This window comes from Rhineura floridana, chromosome 6, assembly GCF_030035675.1.
Source record: "Rhineura floridana isolate rRhiFlo1 chromosome 6, rRhiFlo1.hap2, whole genome shotgun sequence".
NCBI classification, from domain to species: domain Eukaryota; kingdom Metazoa; phylum Chordata; class Lepidosauria; order Squamata; family Rhineuridae; genus Rhineura; species Rhineura floridana.
The window spans coordinates 1,498,626-1,513,986 of NC_084485.1; the positions used below are offsets into that span (position 1 = coordinate 1,498,626).

The 15,361-nt window shown below is 50.9% G+C and overlaps 1 protein-coding gene across 1 annotated transcript; it reads right to left on the reverse strand.

The window, feature by feature from the left end:
• Window positions 1-116: 116 nt before the first annotated feature.
• LOC133386928 (chelonianin-like) lies at window positions 117-13,959 on the reverse strand. The gene is made up of 5 exons (XM_061630745.1): window positions 13,862-13,959; window positions 9,388-9,564; window positions 7,504-7,644; window positions 4,696-4,863; window positions 117-3,602 (listed from the first exon to the last, which is right to left on the reverse strand). Exons 1-5 carry the CDS (start codon window positions 13,926-13,928, stop codon window positions 3,592-3,594), a joined length of 564 nt encoding a protein of 187 aa, XP_061486729.1. The 5' UTR covers window positions 13,929-13,959; the 3' UTR covers window positions 117-3,591.
• Window positions 13,960-15,361: the final 1,402 nt, after the last annotated feature.

Sequence of the window (15,361 nt, forward strand, 5' to 3'; positions counted from 1 at the left end):
CTGGGCCCCCAGAGGATTCTTCTTCTCAGGGACAAAATTAGACATGACATCAGGAAATTTATGATTAGATCTTCCACTATGTTTAAGAAGTTTAACAGTAGCCATGGAAAGGTGGGAAAATCTGATTTATTTATTTAAGGTATTTATTGACTGCCTTTTTGAGTACAACTCATCCAAGGCAGCTCAAATAAATAAAAAATCATTACAATATCTACAATGCAAGATATAGAAACACAATATAATTCTACAATTCCCCTAGTTACAAGAGCCAGCAGCAGCAGCAGCAACCACAGCCATATGCAGACCAAGTTATAAGGTGTAATCTCACATCACACCAATTAAAAGAAGTCAATTTCAGCCTTCATAGGGATCAGTCATGCAAACGACGAGGCAGACATTCAAGGCCTTTAGAAAGGACCGGGGTGTGGTAGCCTTCAGATAGTAACGACTTCCACAGCTGTGGAAAAGGCCATCTTTCCTTCAGTGCTCCAGTTCCGGGAGGTAGAAGTTTCATCCTATCTCTTCCCACCACCAGTCTCCCTAATTTATGTATGCTTGTATATTATTAGGTACATATCCTGTCATTTCCTCCATAATTCAAGGCTATGGACAGGGGATCCCCAAGCAACAAATTAAATCCACTTTTGTTTGCCTTATGGGGTAAAACATACAGACCCCGGACATCAGTCTACATCACTGACCGTTAAGAGCCAGGCAGGTTGGCATACAAGCAAATTAAGAACATAAGAAGAGCCTGCTGGATCAGGCCAGTGGCCCATCTAGTCCAGCATCCTGTTCTCACAGTGGCCAACCAGGTGCCTGGGGGAAGCCCACAAGCAGGACCCGAGTGCAAGAACACTCTCCCCTCCTGAGGCTTCCAGCAACTGGTTTTCAGAAGCATGCTGCCTCTGACTAGGGTGGCAGAGCACAGCCATCACGGCTAGTAGCCATTGATAGCCCTGTCCTCCATGAATTTGTCTAATCTTTTAAAGCCGTCCAAGCTGGTGGCCATTACTGCATCTTGTGGGAGCAAATTCCATAGTTTAACTATGCGCTGAGTAAAGAAGTACTTCCTTTTGTCTGTCCTGAATTTTCCAACATTCAGCTTCTTTGAATGTCCACGAGTTCTAGTATTATGAGAGAGGGAGAAGAACTTTTCTCTATCCACTTTCTCAATGCCATGCATAATTTTATACACTTCTATCATGTCTCCTCTGACCCGCCTTTTCTCTAAACTAAAAAGCACCAAATGCTGCAACCTTTCCTCGTAAGGGAGTCGCTCCATCCCCTTGATCCTTCTGGTTGCCCTCTTCTGAACCTTTTCCAACTCTATAATATCCTTTTTGAGATGAGGCGACCAGAACTGTACACAGTATTCCAAATGCGGCCGCACCATAGATTTATACAACGGCATGATGATATCGGCTGTTTTATTTTCAATACCTTTCCTAATTATCGCTAGCATGGAATTTGCCTTTTTCACAGCTGCCGCACACTGGGTCGACATTTTCATCGTGCTGTCCACTACAACCCCGAGGTCTCTCTCCTGGTCGGTCACCGCCAGTTCAGACCCCATGAGCGTATATGTGAAATTCAGATTTTTTGCTCCAATATGCATAATTTTACACTTGTTTATATTGAATTGCATTCAATATAATTCAAATTCAAGAATGGTTCTGGGTGCTCATCATGTGGTTCCCTGCATGCCGGCGCCACCACCTCTCTGGAGACCATCGAGGATCCGCTCAGAGGTCTGCTCCAGAGGTCTGCTTTCCCTGCTACTCCTTCTTAACCTTTCTGGGATCTTTTAAAGAATTGCTTTTCTTAACATTGTGATTTTATTGGATCATAACTGGGTGAAGCACTTTGAATGACAACTGCCACTTATGAGGGAACAGTATGAATGCCGCTGCCCTGCTGTCCCCCTACAGCCACTGAACGGAGGTGCTTCCAGCCACGGAATGCTCCAGTCCTGTTCGCTGGGGAGGCTTTTCAACATCTTTACCGTTGGGTCCCACCTTTGCAAACCTACAGAGCAAAGTTAAGTATAGGAAGCCGGTGGAGCTTTTCCAAGCCAGATTGCTGCACGGGGGTGATTTTGACTGGAGAGATGGCTGTGAAGGGGACGGTTAAGCATCCCCACCCCATGGGCTAGGAAGCCCTGACAAAAATCCTCTTTCCCAAGAAAGACAGAGGGGAGGGAGAACATTGAAGCGTGGGGAGGAAGAGAAGAGAGGTGGGGGGGAGTGCCAAAGAGAGAGAAAGTGGGGTAACACGGCGTGAAAAGGAGTGGCCCCAACCCCAGCTCTGCCCACTTTTGACCTCAGCCCAGTGGTGGCTGGTGCCCCTTGGGACTGGTAGGGCAGAAGGCAGGGAGCTCAAACAGTGGGGAGCGTCAGGGCCAGTGACAGGGAGAGCCGACTCACTCTTGCCTGCGGAGTTCCACAAGGGTCACGCTGGCTCTGCAGAGGAGGGGCCTGGCAGGCGCCCCACCCCCACCCCGGAGTGGTTCTAAGTTAGAAGGCAGGCAGGTGGGGGCTGGCTGAGGGCAGAGACTGAGGCTGACGAGGCAGTGCCCCACTTGACCCAGTGGACCGGCCTCCCCCGTGTCAGCTCCACCCCAACCAGGGCTCCAGCCATCCCTGGAATGTGGCCCCCAAGTGGCTACACACCCCAGGAATGTGGCCCTCAACACAAGCAAGGTTCCCCAGCCCTGGGGCAAATGCAGGTGGACTAGACCGGGAACAGGTGACCTGGCCTAAGGCAGCCTCCTCGCTCCTTCCCATCACAGCATTCAGTCTCTGCAAACGTGATTCAAGCCTCGTTTACCTATCACTCCTTTTCTCCATCCCTGATATTTCGTACTTTCAGGACCACCAAAGGGACCCCCCTAAGTGGGCCTGATGCCCCTTCCCCACCAGCAGCAGCCGAAGCGGCAAAAGCAGCTGCTCTTCAAACAGAACATTTACAGAAACACCCCCAGAGAGACTCCCTCCGGCCCCCAACCAGTTGCTGCTGCTGCTGCTGCTCTTGGGAGAAGACCAGGCTGGGGACAGGGATGGGGGTGTCAGGAGGGAGAACCACCCAGGAGACAATAAAGTGAGGCAGCAGCCAAGGGAGCCAAAGCCCCTCCTTCTTCTTCCTCCTCCTCCTCCGTGTGTGCCGGGCTCCTGCAAGCGGCCACTGCCTGCTTGACTGGCTGGTTTCCTTCACTCCAATGCTTGCTTGCAGGCCTTTGCAGAGCCCAGAGTGTGACCGAGGAATGAGGTGACCTCTTGGAGGGCAGGACCTTGCAGGACAGTGCAAGGAGAAGCAGACAATCCTTTGCACCCTCTTGAAACAAGGACACCCCCCGGGGGGAAGCATTGTTCACACTCTGAGATGTTTATGCAGCGATGGTGACATTTTTCATCACATTACAGCAACGTTCATTCATTGATTGGAAAATGTACTATAGCCAGACCATCCTTGCAAAATGCACGCTGACGGGCAGCCTATTCTTGTATGTCGTCATCTCAGGCTGGTCCGGCCAAGGGCTTTGCGGCAGTCAGTGTGTGGGGGGGGGGGGGGCGGTAGGCAGGTGAGGAGGATTTAGGAAGACCCTGGAAAAAGGGGGAAGGAGTCATCAGAATACTGTGCCTGTGATGGATCCCTAGCTAAGGTTGTTTTCACACTTCCGTGTTATTGAGACATTGCTTTTCTGCAATCAGCTGAAGGGAAATTTAAAACAAAAGTTCTACACAATACTAAATACAGTGTTACAGTATGCAGCAATTCCTATCCTAGCTGTCAAGAACTTTCTATAGCATCTACTCAGAATCAGTCCCACATTCAACGAAGATCCTCAGCAACATTAAAAGCTTCCTGCATGCAAGTTTGCTCTTTTTAGTGCTTCCTGTCGATTCCTTAGTGACAAATAGCCTCAATTGTCCCTTAATGTCAGTTACAATTCCCAGTCTCTCTCTCTTTCCCCTTTAAATACATTTCCTCTTATTATGGAATTTCCCCTTTCATACAACTATTAAGGGCACAGGAGCCCTGTCCTTTACTGAACCTGGCAAGCCAAATCTAGATGCCTACTCTGGTAGGCTTATGAACAGAGCCACTAGAGGGGGGAATAGGTGGCAAGACCCACGTGGGCTTTGACCTGAGAGCTCCCTTTCGAGAGGACTATGGATCCTGCCATGGAATGCAATCTTGGGCTGTGTAGTCAAGTGGGCCCAGAAAGAGTCTTCCATTACTGAGGAGACAATTTGGATTTCTCTGAGCATCTTCTTTTTCACTGGCAGTGAAACTGGAATAAATGTCGTGGAGAAACTCAAGGGGCCCCTCACTGGCCTGGAGCCATCATTGGTCAAACTGAAGGGGCTTTCTAGGTGGGAAGACCAAGAGTGCCAACACCTCTTAAACCAGGATGTGGAGCTTGGGTGGTCCAGAGCGGGAGCCTGCAAAGGACTCAGGTGGGAGGTGCAGGGAGTCTGCTGAAGGTGATGGGAAGCTGCAACGGCAGGTGAGGAGACATGGGCCAAGATCTGACCCCTTGAAAAGCATTTCTGGTCATCTTGCCCTCGATACTAGAGAAACCTCCTGCTCACTGTCAGCACAGGCTCATTTATTGACAGGCACGCAAGACTGACATGGCCAACAACCACCCTCCTCCTCCGGGGTCTGCATCCTTCTGAGCCTCCTGCTTACCTCCTCGCTGGCACCTGGCCTGGCATTCTCTGAGTTTCCTGAAGTTGTTTTTGTTGCCAAGGCATCCACCGTAGCTGAATTTCTTACACTTCCGAGTGTCCCAGTCGTAAAACCAGTTTTGGGTTTTGCTATCACAGGGCCCAGCATCTGGAGGGAGTCTGCAAATATCTGAGATGACAAGGAAGAGAAAAGGAGGGCTGAAAGTTGTTGGGAGGGGGACAAGAGCAACTCCTGTTTGGATTCTTTTGTTTGTGTTCCAGAAGGAAGACGGAGTTTGGGTCCTCCAGCTGGCTGGGCTTGCCTGCCTTGACCTGTGCTCTTCTCTACCTGACTTCCTTCCGTTGTCAACTGATATGCTCAGGGATGCTGACCTGCCCCTCCTTCGTCTTCTTCTTCAACTGTCGGAGAGAGAGGAGACACCTTTGTCTTTGCTCTCTCTCCTGAGCCATGAGGGCAAGACCCAAGTGTGGGCATTGTGCCTCCAACTTAGTTGAAAATGAAAATGAAACGGATGGCCTTCAAGTCAATTCCGTCTTATGGCGACTTATGAATAGGGTGTTCATGGTAGGTGGTATTCAGAGGGGGTTTACCATTGCCTCCCTCTGAGGCTGAGAGGCCCAAGGTCACCCAGTGAGTGTTGGCAAAGAAAGAGTGCCTGAATGTATTTTTCCACAGCAGAGTTACAAGGCCAAGAAGCACAGAGTCCGTGCAGATCTCAAGGACAAGTATCCAAGGCAACCAGCTGGCCTTATCTATAAGACTTAGCAGATCTGGCCAGTCGGTGTGGGGGTCGAGGAGTTTGTACAGAGAGAGAGCTTGTGATATATTCTATTGTCAGTAAAGTGACTCTTAAAACTTGTTACTTGTCTGGCTCATTGCGTCAACTGGAATCTAGCCTGTCACTATTCTGTTCTGCATCCTGGGCACCTGCTTGCGCCAGATACAACATCCAACAGTGAGCTCCATGGCTGTGTGGGGATTCGAACTAACTTAGTTAGAACTTGATATGCCTTTCCTATCTACTATGTATTTCTATAAATAAATTAGCTTTTCTTATTTTACTAAGTCTTAAGTCTCAGTGATCTAAATGCAGGGTAAAAGCCTGCCACTTAGGTAAACACACACGCAGCTCAAACTGCTGAGAATCTCTGCATATATATATATATTTCCATAACAAAAGTCAGACCAGGAGAAGCAGGAGCATCATCTCCTGGACCCTGAGGCTCCGTCCTTCCTGCGCCACCTTGCTTGGAGTCTCTTTCTCCAGACCGGATCTTCCTCTGAAGCTCACTCAGTCCATTTTCTTTTCTCTGTCTCTCTGAGAATATTAGGAGAGCCTGAATGCTGGATCAGGCCGCAGGAGGCTCATCTAGTCCAGCATCCTTTTCTCATACTAGTGGCCAATGAGATGCCTCAAAGGGTAGGCTGTCATGACTAGTAGCCATCGATGGCCTTCCAACCTCAACCTCTGAGAATAATTCCATCATTCAACGATGTGCTGGGTGAAGAATCAGCAAAGAGCAACCAAAATTAACAAAGGGCTGGAGCAACTCCCCTGTGAGGATTGATCACAACAAGAAACTAGGCATGTTGCAGGAAGATTCAGGGCAGACAAAAGCAAGCAAAAGAGAATGAAAAATGAAAAACAAAGTACTTCACACAGCACAGAGTTAACCTATGGAGTTATTCTCAAAAGTTGTAGTTGGAAGGCCATTCATGGCTACTAGCAAGATGGAGTGATGTCTACCAAATTTATCTATTTATTTATTGCATTTGTATACCGCCCCATAGCCGAAGCTCTCTGGGTGGTTTACAACAATTAAAAACATTAAAAACAAATATACAGATTTAAAAACACATTTTTAAAAAGCAATTTAAAAACACATGCTAACATGCCTGAGAGAAGAGGAAAGTCTTGACCTGGCACCGAAAAGATAACAGTGTTTGCGCCAGGCACACCTCGTCAGAGAGATCATTTCATAATTTGGGGGCCACCACTGAGAAGTCCCTCTCCCTTGTTGCCAGACTCCCAGCTTCCCTCGGAGTAGGCACCCAGCGGAGGGCCTTGGATGTTGAGCAAAGTGTACGGGAGGGTTCATGTTGGGAGAGGTGGTCCATCAGGTATTGTGGTCCCAAGCCATGTAAGGCTTTATAGGTTAAAACCAGTACCTTGAATCGAGCTCAGAAACATACAGGCAGCCAATACAAGCAGGCCAGAATCAGATGGGTTTAAAAGGGAATTAGACAAATTCATGGAGGACAAGTCTATCAATGGCTACAGGTCATGACGACTATAGATTGCAACCTCTCCAGTATCAGATGCCTCAGAATACTAAAAGCTTCCTGAGGAACATGGGAGGGGGGGTTTACTGAGACCACGTCCTGCTTGTGGGCTTCCCAGAGGCATCTGTTTGGCTACTATGGGAAACAGGACTAGACAGCCCCCTTTGGCCTGTTCCAGCCGCTGGATCCTCTTCTCCTCTTGGGAAATCATAGATCATGGTGGTGGTGGGCATTTGCTGGTGGCTTTGGGCTCCCAAAGCTGACTGGAAAAGGGGGGGGAATCCCAAGCACCCTGAGAGGCGTGTGGCAGCACAGCAAAAGCTGGAGGGTCAGACATGACATGACGTGACCCAAAGAAAACCGGGGGAGGATTGAGAGACGAGCCTTCGGGGTGTCCTCCAGCCATGGAAACACAGCTCTGTCCTCACAAGAGCTCAGCATGATTCAGAGTAGGTCCCAGCACTTCTTTGAATGGGGCCCATTTCCCTCACACACACACCCCCAGCAGCAACTTCTGGGTCTCACCTTTGACAGGGTCAGAGCAGCGCAAGGCACACCCATAGGAGCAGCACTTCTGATCTCCAGGACAGTTCCCGTCATGGATGCAGTAGGCTAAGCACTCCGTAGTCACATGCATGGGGCTCGGGAGACACGAACCGGGCTTCTCTGCAGCACGGAACAAAAATATGGGGTTTGGGGTCTGACATAGAATCATAGAATAGTAGAGTTGGAAGGGGCCTATAAGGCCATCCAGTCCAACCCCCTGCTCAATGCAGGAATCCAAATCAAAGCATTCCTGACAGATGGCTGTCCCGCTGCCTCTTGAAGGCCTCCAGTGTCGGAGAGCCCACTACCTCTCTAGTTATTGGTTCCACATGGAGTGGCCTGTCGGGCTGTTGTTGTGTAGCCCATTGGGGAAATTCTTTATATACAAAGAATAAGCAAAATATACTCTTTTATAAAGCTATAAAGGTTTATAAAGGTTTAAAACATTTTAATAGTTTAATTTAACATTTAATAAGTTTAGCAGCCAGCCAGAACCCTTTTCTTCTTGGAGCGGTCTTCCCTGACTGTGCTGGTTTGTTTGGAACAACTTGTACTCTAAACAATTATGATAACACTGAATAGACACGGAATATCTCTGAACATCCTTGTCCTCTCCAAGATGTAGGAAGGATTGCATTAGCTGGAATGCTTAGCTCACAGTGAAAATGTACTTTTATGTGAAGTACTGAACATTGCCAAATTCACCAAAACATGATGCAGAAAGTACAGTACCTATGCAATGCCTATGCAATACTGTAATGCCTATGTCATATTGATGTGTTCACTCCTGATTGGTAGATGCTAAAGTGTTTGTCCTGAAATGTATAAAAACCCCAGGCAACTTGTCGCCAACTAAAGGCCTACCTTTTTGCTGCAAACCTGTGTTCTTCGATTTTACTCAAGGACCCCCAGTCCAACAAACTACAACATTCCCTGTCACCCCACCCATGGGCCTTCAGCTTCTAGGAATGGGCTTGGTTGGGTGGGGGTGAGATGGTGCAAGAAGCGGGTTGTCTCCTGGCTCCCCTCCTGGACCATCAGCAGCAAGGGTGGCAATGGTGGTGGTGGAGATTCACCAAGGGTGGGAAAAGGCCCTCAAGCAATCTTGAGAAGATCCTGGGGGCTGGCCCCATCTCGCCCAGCATCTTGTTCTCACCCCTATAGAGAGCCTGCAAGCAGCACTTGGGGGTGCACCGCCATTCGAAGCATCCTGCCTCTGACAGTGGAGGTCGTACACAGCCATTGTGGCTAGTAGCTATTGGTAGCCTTACCCTCTGGGAATGTGTCTACTCTTTTGAAGCTATCCATGTTGGTGGCAGCAAGTTCTACATCTTAACTATTTGCTGTCTGAAGAAGTCCTTCCTTTTGCCTGTTCTGAATCTCTCATCATTAGCCCCGTTGAGTTCTAGTATGAGAGTGGGTGAAAAAAACTTCTCTGTCCACTTTCCCCACACCAGGCATGATTTTATACACCTCTAGCATGTGCCCCCTGCACCCCACTTGCTTGCTTGTGAGGCAGGGCTTCCACGGGGGCACTGAGGGGCTGATCTCTGTGGCCCTTCTCTTTCCTGGTCAGACTACCCCCTACTCCTCTCTGGAGCTTGGAGGAATAGGGTGGCAATCTGAGCCACATCTGCATCTCACCATGCCTATGTGGCATTTGCGTTGGGGGCGTAGAGCAGGGAAGAGGCTAGACTAGGCAGCCACGGGATCAGGAGGCCTAAGGGGGCCAAGCCCTTGTGTTTTGAACCCGTCCAGGGGCCCTGAGCTTCCAGCTGCCTGAGGGTCTGTCTCCCAAGGGGTGTGTGGGGTCCCTCACCTACTCAGTGGCCGTGCCCACCCCCATCTCCCACCCCCACTCACCAATCTTCCCACAGTGGCGCTGACATTCCTCAATGGTGTAAAACCGGTTGCGGTTCCACAGGCAACCTCGGAAAAGGAACGACTCGCACACCTTGGAGGTCGAGTTGTAAAAGAAGCGGCGCTTGGGCTCCCCACATCGATCAGAATCCTTTGGAAAGGTGCTGCACACGTCTGTAACTGGTGCAAGGAGAGGGGGGGGTTGAGGAGGGGAGGGCACCTTAGCCAAAGGCCTTGGCCATCATCCCCTTCCCATGGATGGTCAAGGCAACAGTCGCTTCCACAGCTCTTCCTGTGCTAAAAGGTGGTGGGGTGGAAGAGCAGGCACCCCCTCCCTAGCATATTCCCAGCTACAGTCCTGGAGGTTCCAGAATTAGCTCTAGAGAGGGATATGGCTCCTCTGGAGTTTCTCCATCCCTTTGCCTCACATCCTACACATCCCAAGGCCTGCAATCCTGACTTCGGTGGCCTTACAAATATACAGGTTGAGAAGAGGAAGAAGCACAGCCAAAGCACTGTGCTCTCTCACACATGCACCATACACACAGAGCACATTTACCCTCTCCAAGGGACCCTGGGAACTGTGGTTTGCTAAAGGTGCTGGAAATTATAGCTCTGTGAGGGGTAAACCACAGTGCCCAGGATTCTTGGGGGGAAACAATGCACTTTAAATGTGTTTTGAATGGATGGTATATAATATGTAGGCCCTCTCTCTGTTAGAATTGGCGCAAGAGCAACTCCTGTTTTGTTCTTTTGTTTAAGCTCCAGAAGGGAGATAGGGCTAGGGTCCTCCAGATGGATAGGCTTTGTTTACCTTTACCTGTGATGCTCTGACTGACTTCCTTCTGTCGCTGGACTGTTACATCTCTTCCTTTCTTCTCCCACTGTCTGGGAGAGAGGAGACTCCCCTTGTCTCTGCTCTCTCCATGCCATGAGGCTAACTCCCGCACCTGGGCGTTACGCCCCCAACTTAGTTAGTTAGAGCTAGGTATGCCTTTCTATCTACTATGTATTTCTACAAATAAAGTAGCTTTTCTTATTTTACTAAGTCTCCAGTCTCAGTGATGCTGATGCAGGGTTAAAGCCTGCTTTCTTAGGCAAACACACACACACGCTGGCACACTCGCATTTCAACATCCGCTGTTACTCTGCTGTTGTTGTGCTGCTTTAAACAAAATTAAGCACACAAACACACACAGCCAACACTCTCCAGGCAGAGGCACCTCCCCAAATTGTTCTTGGCATACGGAGCCCAAACTCAGCACTCTCTCCCTTTCCCCCAAATGGTCTCCAAAGCCCATTTGCTCTTGCTGGGATCACATCGACTGGGGAGGCATCCCCCTTCCTGGCATTTCTTTGCCCCTCAGAATGGCCAGCTATGGACATCAATCGGCCAGAGTCTCCCTAAACCTTGGAGCCTTTGCCAGCTTTCCTATGGCTGGTAAGGCAGCCTCCATTAACTCCTTCCTGCCTGATATTTATTTATTTATGTATTATTTGATTTATATCCCGCCTTTCCTCCCAGCAGGAGCCCAGGGCGGCAAACAAAAGCACTAAAAACACTTTAAAACATCATAAAAACAGACTTTAAAATACATTAAAACAAAACGTTCCTTAAAAAAAAAGCTGTCAAAACATCATCTCAGATTAAAAAAATTTTTTTTAAAAAAGGTTTAAGAACATCTTAAAAAGCAATTCCAGCACAGATGCAGACTGGGATAAGGTCTCAACTTAAAAGGCTTCTTGAAAGAGGAAGGTCTGTCAGTAGGCGCCAAAAAGATAACAGAGATGGCGCCTGCCTAATATTTATGGGGAGGGAATATTGATATATTGTCGTCAGTGTGCAGGGTGTTTTACAAAGCAACAGAGGAGAGGTCCCTGCCCCAAGAAGATGACAATCTAAAAGGAGAAAGGGGAGGGAAATGGAGGCAGGGCTACACAGGGGAAAGAATGTGCAATGGTTTTTAGCTTCCAAATGCTTAGGCTTGGGTACTTAGGCACAAAGCAGGGCACGAGGACACAGAGGGTTGTGCTAAAGGTGCCACTGAAAGGGTGCATTTCATGGAGGAATCTGGAGAGAGATGGAGAGAGGTGGCGATGGCGTCACACAGGTGCTTTTGGAGGCAGTCCCTGTTGGAAGTGGGGCAAGATCAACTTGTTTTGTTCTTTCATTTATGCTCCAGAAAGGAGATAGAGTCAGGGACCTCCAGATGGATAAGCTTGATTACCTTTACCTGTGATGCTCTGACTGACTTCCTTCCGTCAGACTGATAGTCTTTTAGGAAGCTTACCTGCCCCTCCTCCTTCCGCCCTTTCCACTCCTTTCTTCTCTGACTATCCGGAAGAGAGGAGACACCTTTTGTCTCTGCTCTCTCTCTCCTAGCCATGAGGGCAATTCCCATGCCTGGGCGTTGTGCATCCTACTTAGTTAGTTAGAACTAGGGATGCCTTTCCTATCTACAATGTATTTCTATAAATAAAGTAGCTTTTCTCATTTCACTACATCTCACGTCTCAGTGATCCTAATGCAGGGTAAAAGCCTGCTTTCTTAGGTAAACGCACACACTGGCAACAACAGTCCCAAGGAGCGCAGGGGGCAGCGAGTGAGAAAGGGCAGTCCACCAAGGGCACAGCAGGCAGTGGAGGGTGGTGGAGCAGAGAAGGGAGGCCATGGAAGGCTGTGAAGGTAAGCAGGCGGAGCTGCTGCTGCATCCTGGACCGGCAGGCAGGAAGCCAGTGCAACACCATCACAGACTGTGTGACCAGAGCGGAGCTCACAGTTTGGGCCCCTGAGGGCTGGAAAGAGAGGAGGGAAGACAACGGGAGGAGCTCCAAGAGAGGAGAAGGTTGCAGATCTGAAGGCCACAGATGACAGGAGTCGCCTGAAGGAAGGAGCAGGGAGAGGGAGGGACATGTTGAAAGCCAGCACCAGCCCATTAGGAAAGGCCACAGCACCACGCAGCCACGGTGTTTCTCTGAAGGCTTAATATTTAAGCACACAGGGTCCTCTTCTCCTCGCCAGCAGCAAACTTGCTGCTCTTTTCTGTGCCAGCCTGGAGGGCAGCCATAGGGCACCCTCAGACAAGCCCGAATTTCCCACAGGCCCCGCAGACCACAGGCCCCACAGGCATGCAGGGAAACATTCCCTTGTAAAAAGAGGAAAGTAAACACCACTCAGTCCCCCTCCCCCTCAAAAACCCTGCTGTTAATGAGGGTTGTGCATTCACAGCTGTGTGAAAAATCCCCAGTATGACCCCCCCCCAATTTCATGGATCATTTTCTAGGCATCGCCATCTTGCTTTTTGCTCAAAGAGCAGGCTCTGGACATCTGTGAGTCATTTGTGCTTTGCTCTGAGGACTCTGGCATCACCTACTACGTTGGAAGCTGGGTTGAAATTTGGTTTCTTCTAGTGCTGAGGAAACTTGGAACAAGAATGGATTTCAACATATAACTACCAACAAATCTGTGCTTTGCCTTTTCCCAAATATCAAAGGCTGCATGATTCATCCTTTTGCTCTCCTATCCTTCCCTTTCCCAAGGATGACACACGCAGACACACGCATGTATACACATGTCCTCTGGAAGGAAAGGTGGTGCCGCAGTCTGCCCCTCTCTTTCCTGAGGCTTAATCTCCAAGAGGTCCCCCCACCAGCACTGCCTGCAACTCTGTCAAGGGCCACCTCTGGCAGCCCCCATCCCCTCCTCTGCTCGGACCTGAACCAGAGGAGACCGCGAGGGCGACCTGCAGGCTTTCAGGGCCTACTGTGTTTTTTACTGGCGCCCCAAGGTCCCCTAGCTGGAGCCAGATGCAAAGCATGGGAGGGAGCAGGGGGTGGATGACGGCAAGCTCAGCATGAAGGAACAGGGCGCCTCTGAGCATACACAGGCCCAAGAATCTGTGCACAGTTTTAGAACTGGGCTCACAGCGACTCTAGGCAGAGAACCTTGGCACCTTGGCGGGGTGTGGGGGGCGGACGCTTAGCCGCTGTTGCCAACTCAAGGAAATGGGGCTGGGAGAAAGCCGTTGCAACCCGAGGTCCCCCTGGAGGGCGGCGGGTCTCGCAAGAGCGCCGTCACGCTCAAACTCTGCCCCCCGCCCCGCCCCACATCCCACATCCCACCGCACAGCTTTGCGCGGTCGAGGCGCCGAAGGAAACGTCGAGGAAGTCTGCGGCTGGGCGAGAACGCAGCAGGTGGCTACCCGACCGGCCGGCGGCGGCGGCGGCCGCCTGTCAATGGTCAGCTGGAAGCATCCGGGCAGGGACGGGGCCAACGACCTGGGCTCTTGGCGACGGAGGCCGAGATGCTGCGGGACGCGGGAGGAGCCTTCCTGGCCACGAGGGTCTGAGTGGTGGGGAGGGGGGACCCCTCACATTCAGAGCTGTCTTAGCCAGGGCAGAACTCTCTCCGGCCAGAGCAATGCCACCCCCAAGCATACGCCCAGCCGCCCCCCAAGTCTTTCTCCCTCCAACTCACATGGGGCGGGCACAGATGGCAGCTCAGTCCAGAGGACGACGGCGAGGAAGAAGCTGGAGGACCTCATGATGCGCCGGGAAGGCAGCTGTGAGGGCGCCGGGCCACGCGAGTCAGCCAGCCCGACTCCCGCCCCCGCCCCCGCCCCTGGGTTGGGCTGGGAGAAGAGCCAAAGGGATCCCAGCAGCGGCTGCTGGCCCCGGCCCAGCTGCTTCGGGGTGAGCACCGGGCAGAGGGAGCCAGGCAGCGACAAGCAGCGCTGCGGCCCCGAGAGAGAACAGGGGCCACAATGGGGCCCCATGGATGCTTCGGCTGCGCGAGGAAGAAGCGTGGCCGGGAAAGCCGGCTGCCTGGGCAACGCGGGTTTATCAGCAAGCATCGTTTGGCCCCCAGTCTCACCTGCGCGGGACCCCAGAGCGGTCCCAATCCCCGGCCAGAAAGGGGCGCTGTCCGGCCCACCGGTGGTCTTCCCTGCCTTCCCTCCCCAACCCCCTCCGTCGCCCTCAGCTCCGCTGATACAAAGAGATACGGAGGGGGCAAGAAGCAGGCTTCATCCCGAGAAAAGAGCGCCTGCGTCTCACCGCGTGGCAGGGCCTCTCCAGGGCGGGGCCCTCTTTGTGGAATGCCCTACCTGGTGCTGGGGCTGAGGCGCCTCTGCTTCTGCAGGAGGGATCTGAAAACCTTCCAGGCCTTTGATGGACGAAAGATCATAGAATAGAAGAGTTGGAAGGGGCCTCTAAGGCCATCCAGTCCAGCCCCCTGCTCAGTGCAGGAATCCAAATCAAAGCATTCCCGACAGATGGCTGTCCAGCTGCCTCTTGAAGGCCTCCAGTGTCAGAGAGCCCACTACCTCTCTCGGTAATTTGTTCCATTGTCGTATGGCTCTAACAGTTAGGAAGTTTTTCCTGATGTCCAGTCGGAATCTGGCTTTCTGCAACTTGATCCCATTATTCCATGTCCTGCACTCTGGGATGACCGAGAAGAGATCCTGGCCCTCCTCTGTGTGGCAACCTTTCATGTACTTGAAGAATGCTATCTTATCTCCCCTCAGTCTTCTCTTCTCCAGGCTAAACATGCCCAGTTCTCTCAGTCTCTCCTCAGAGGGCTTGGTTTCCAGTCCCTTGATCATTGTTGCCCTCCTCTGAACCTGTTCCTGATACTGACCCTGGCACCCCTGAAATCATGGGATGCGAAAGTGATCACTTTTAAACTGATTTTAGAAGGAGAATGGTGGCTGATGTGTTTGCCACCCCGGGGGCCTTTGGCAGGATGGGGTACCAATGGAAACCATCATCACCCAAGTTGGGGTCACGGACCCCTGGAAGGGCCCCTATGGCAAATCTCCCGTTTCCCCAGTTCAGTGGGCCTTTGCTGGTGGTTCACAGTCAAAGAGGCTCCATGAGAGCCCACAGGGGATGTCCTCCCGCTAAACATTAAAAAATGTTTTTAAATTTGTTTTGTATTAACATACTTCAAAGTCTGTTTTTATGATGTTTTAGAGTG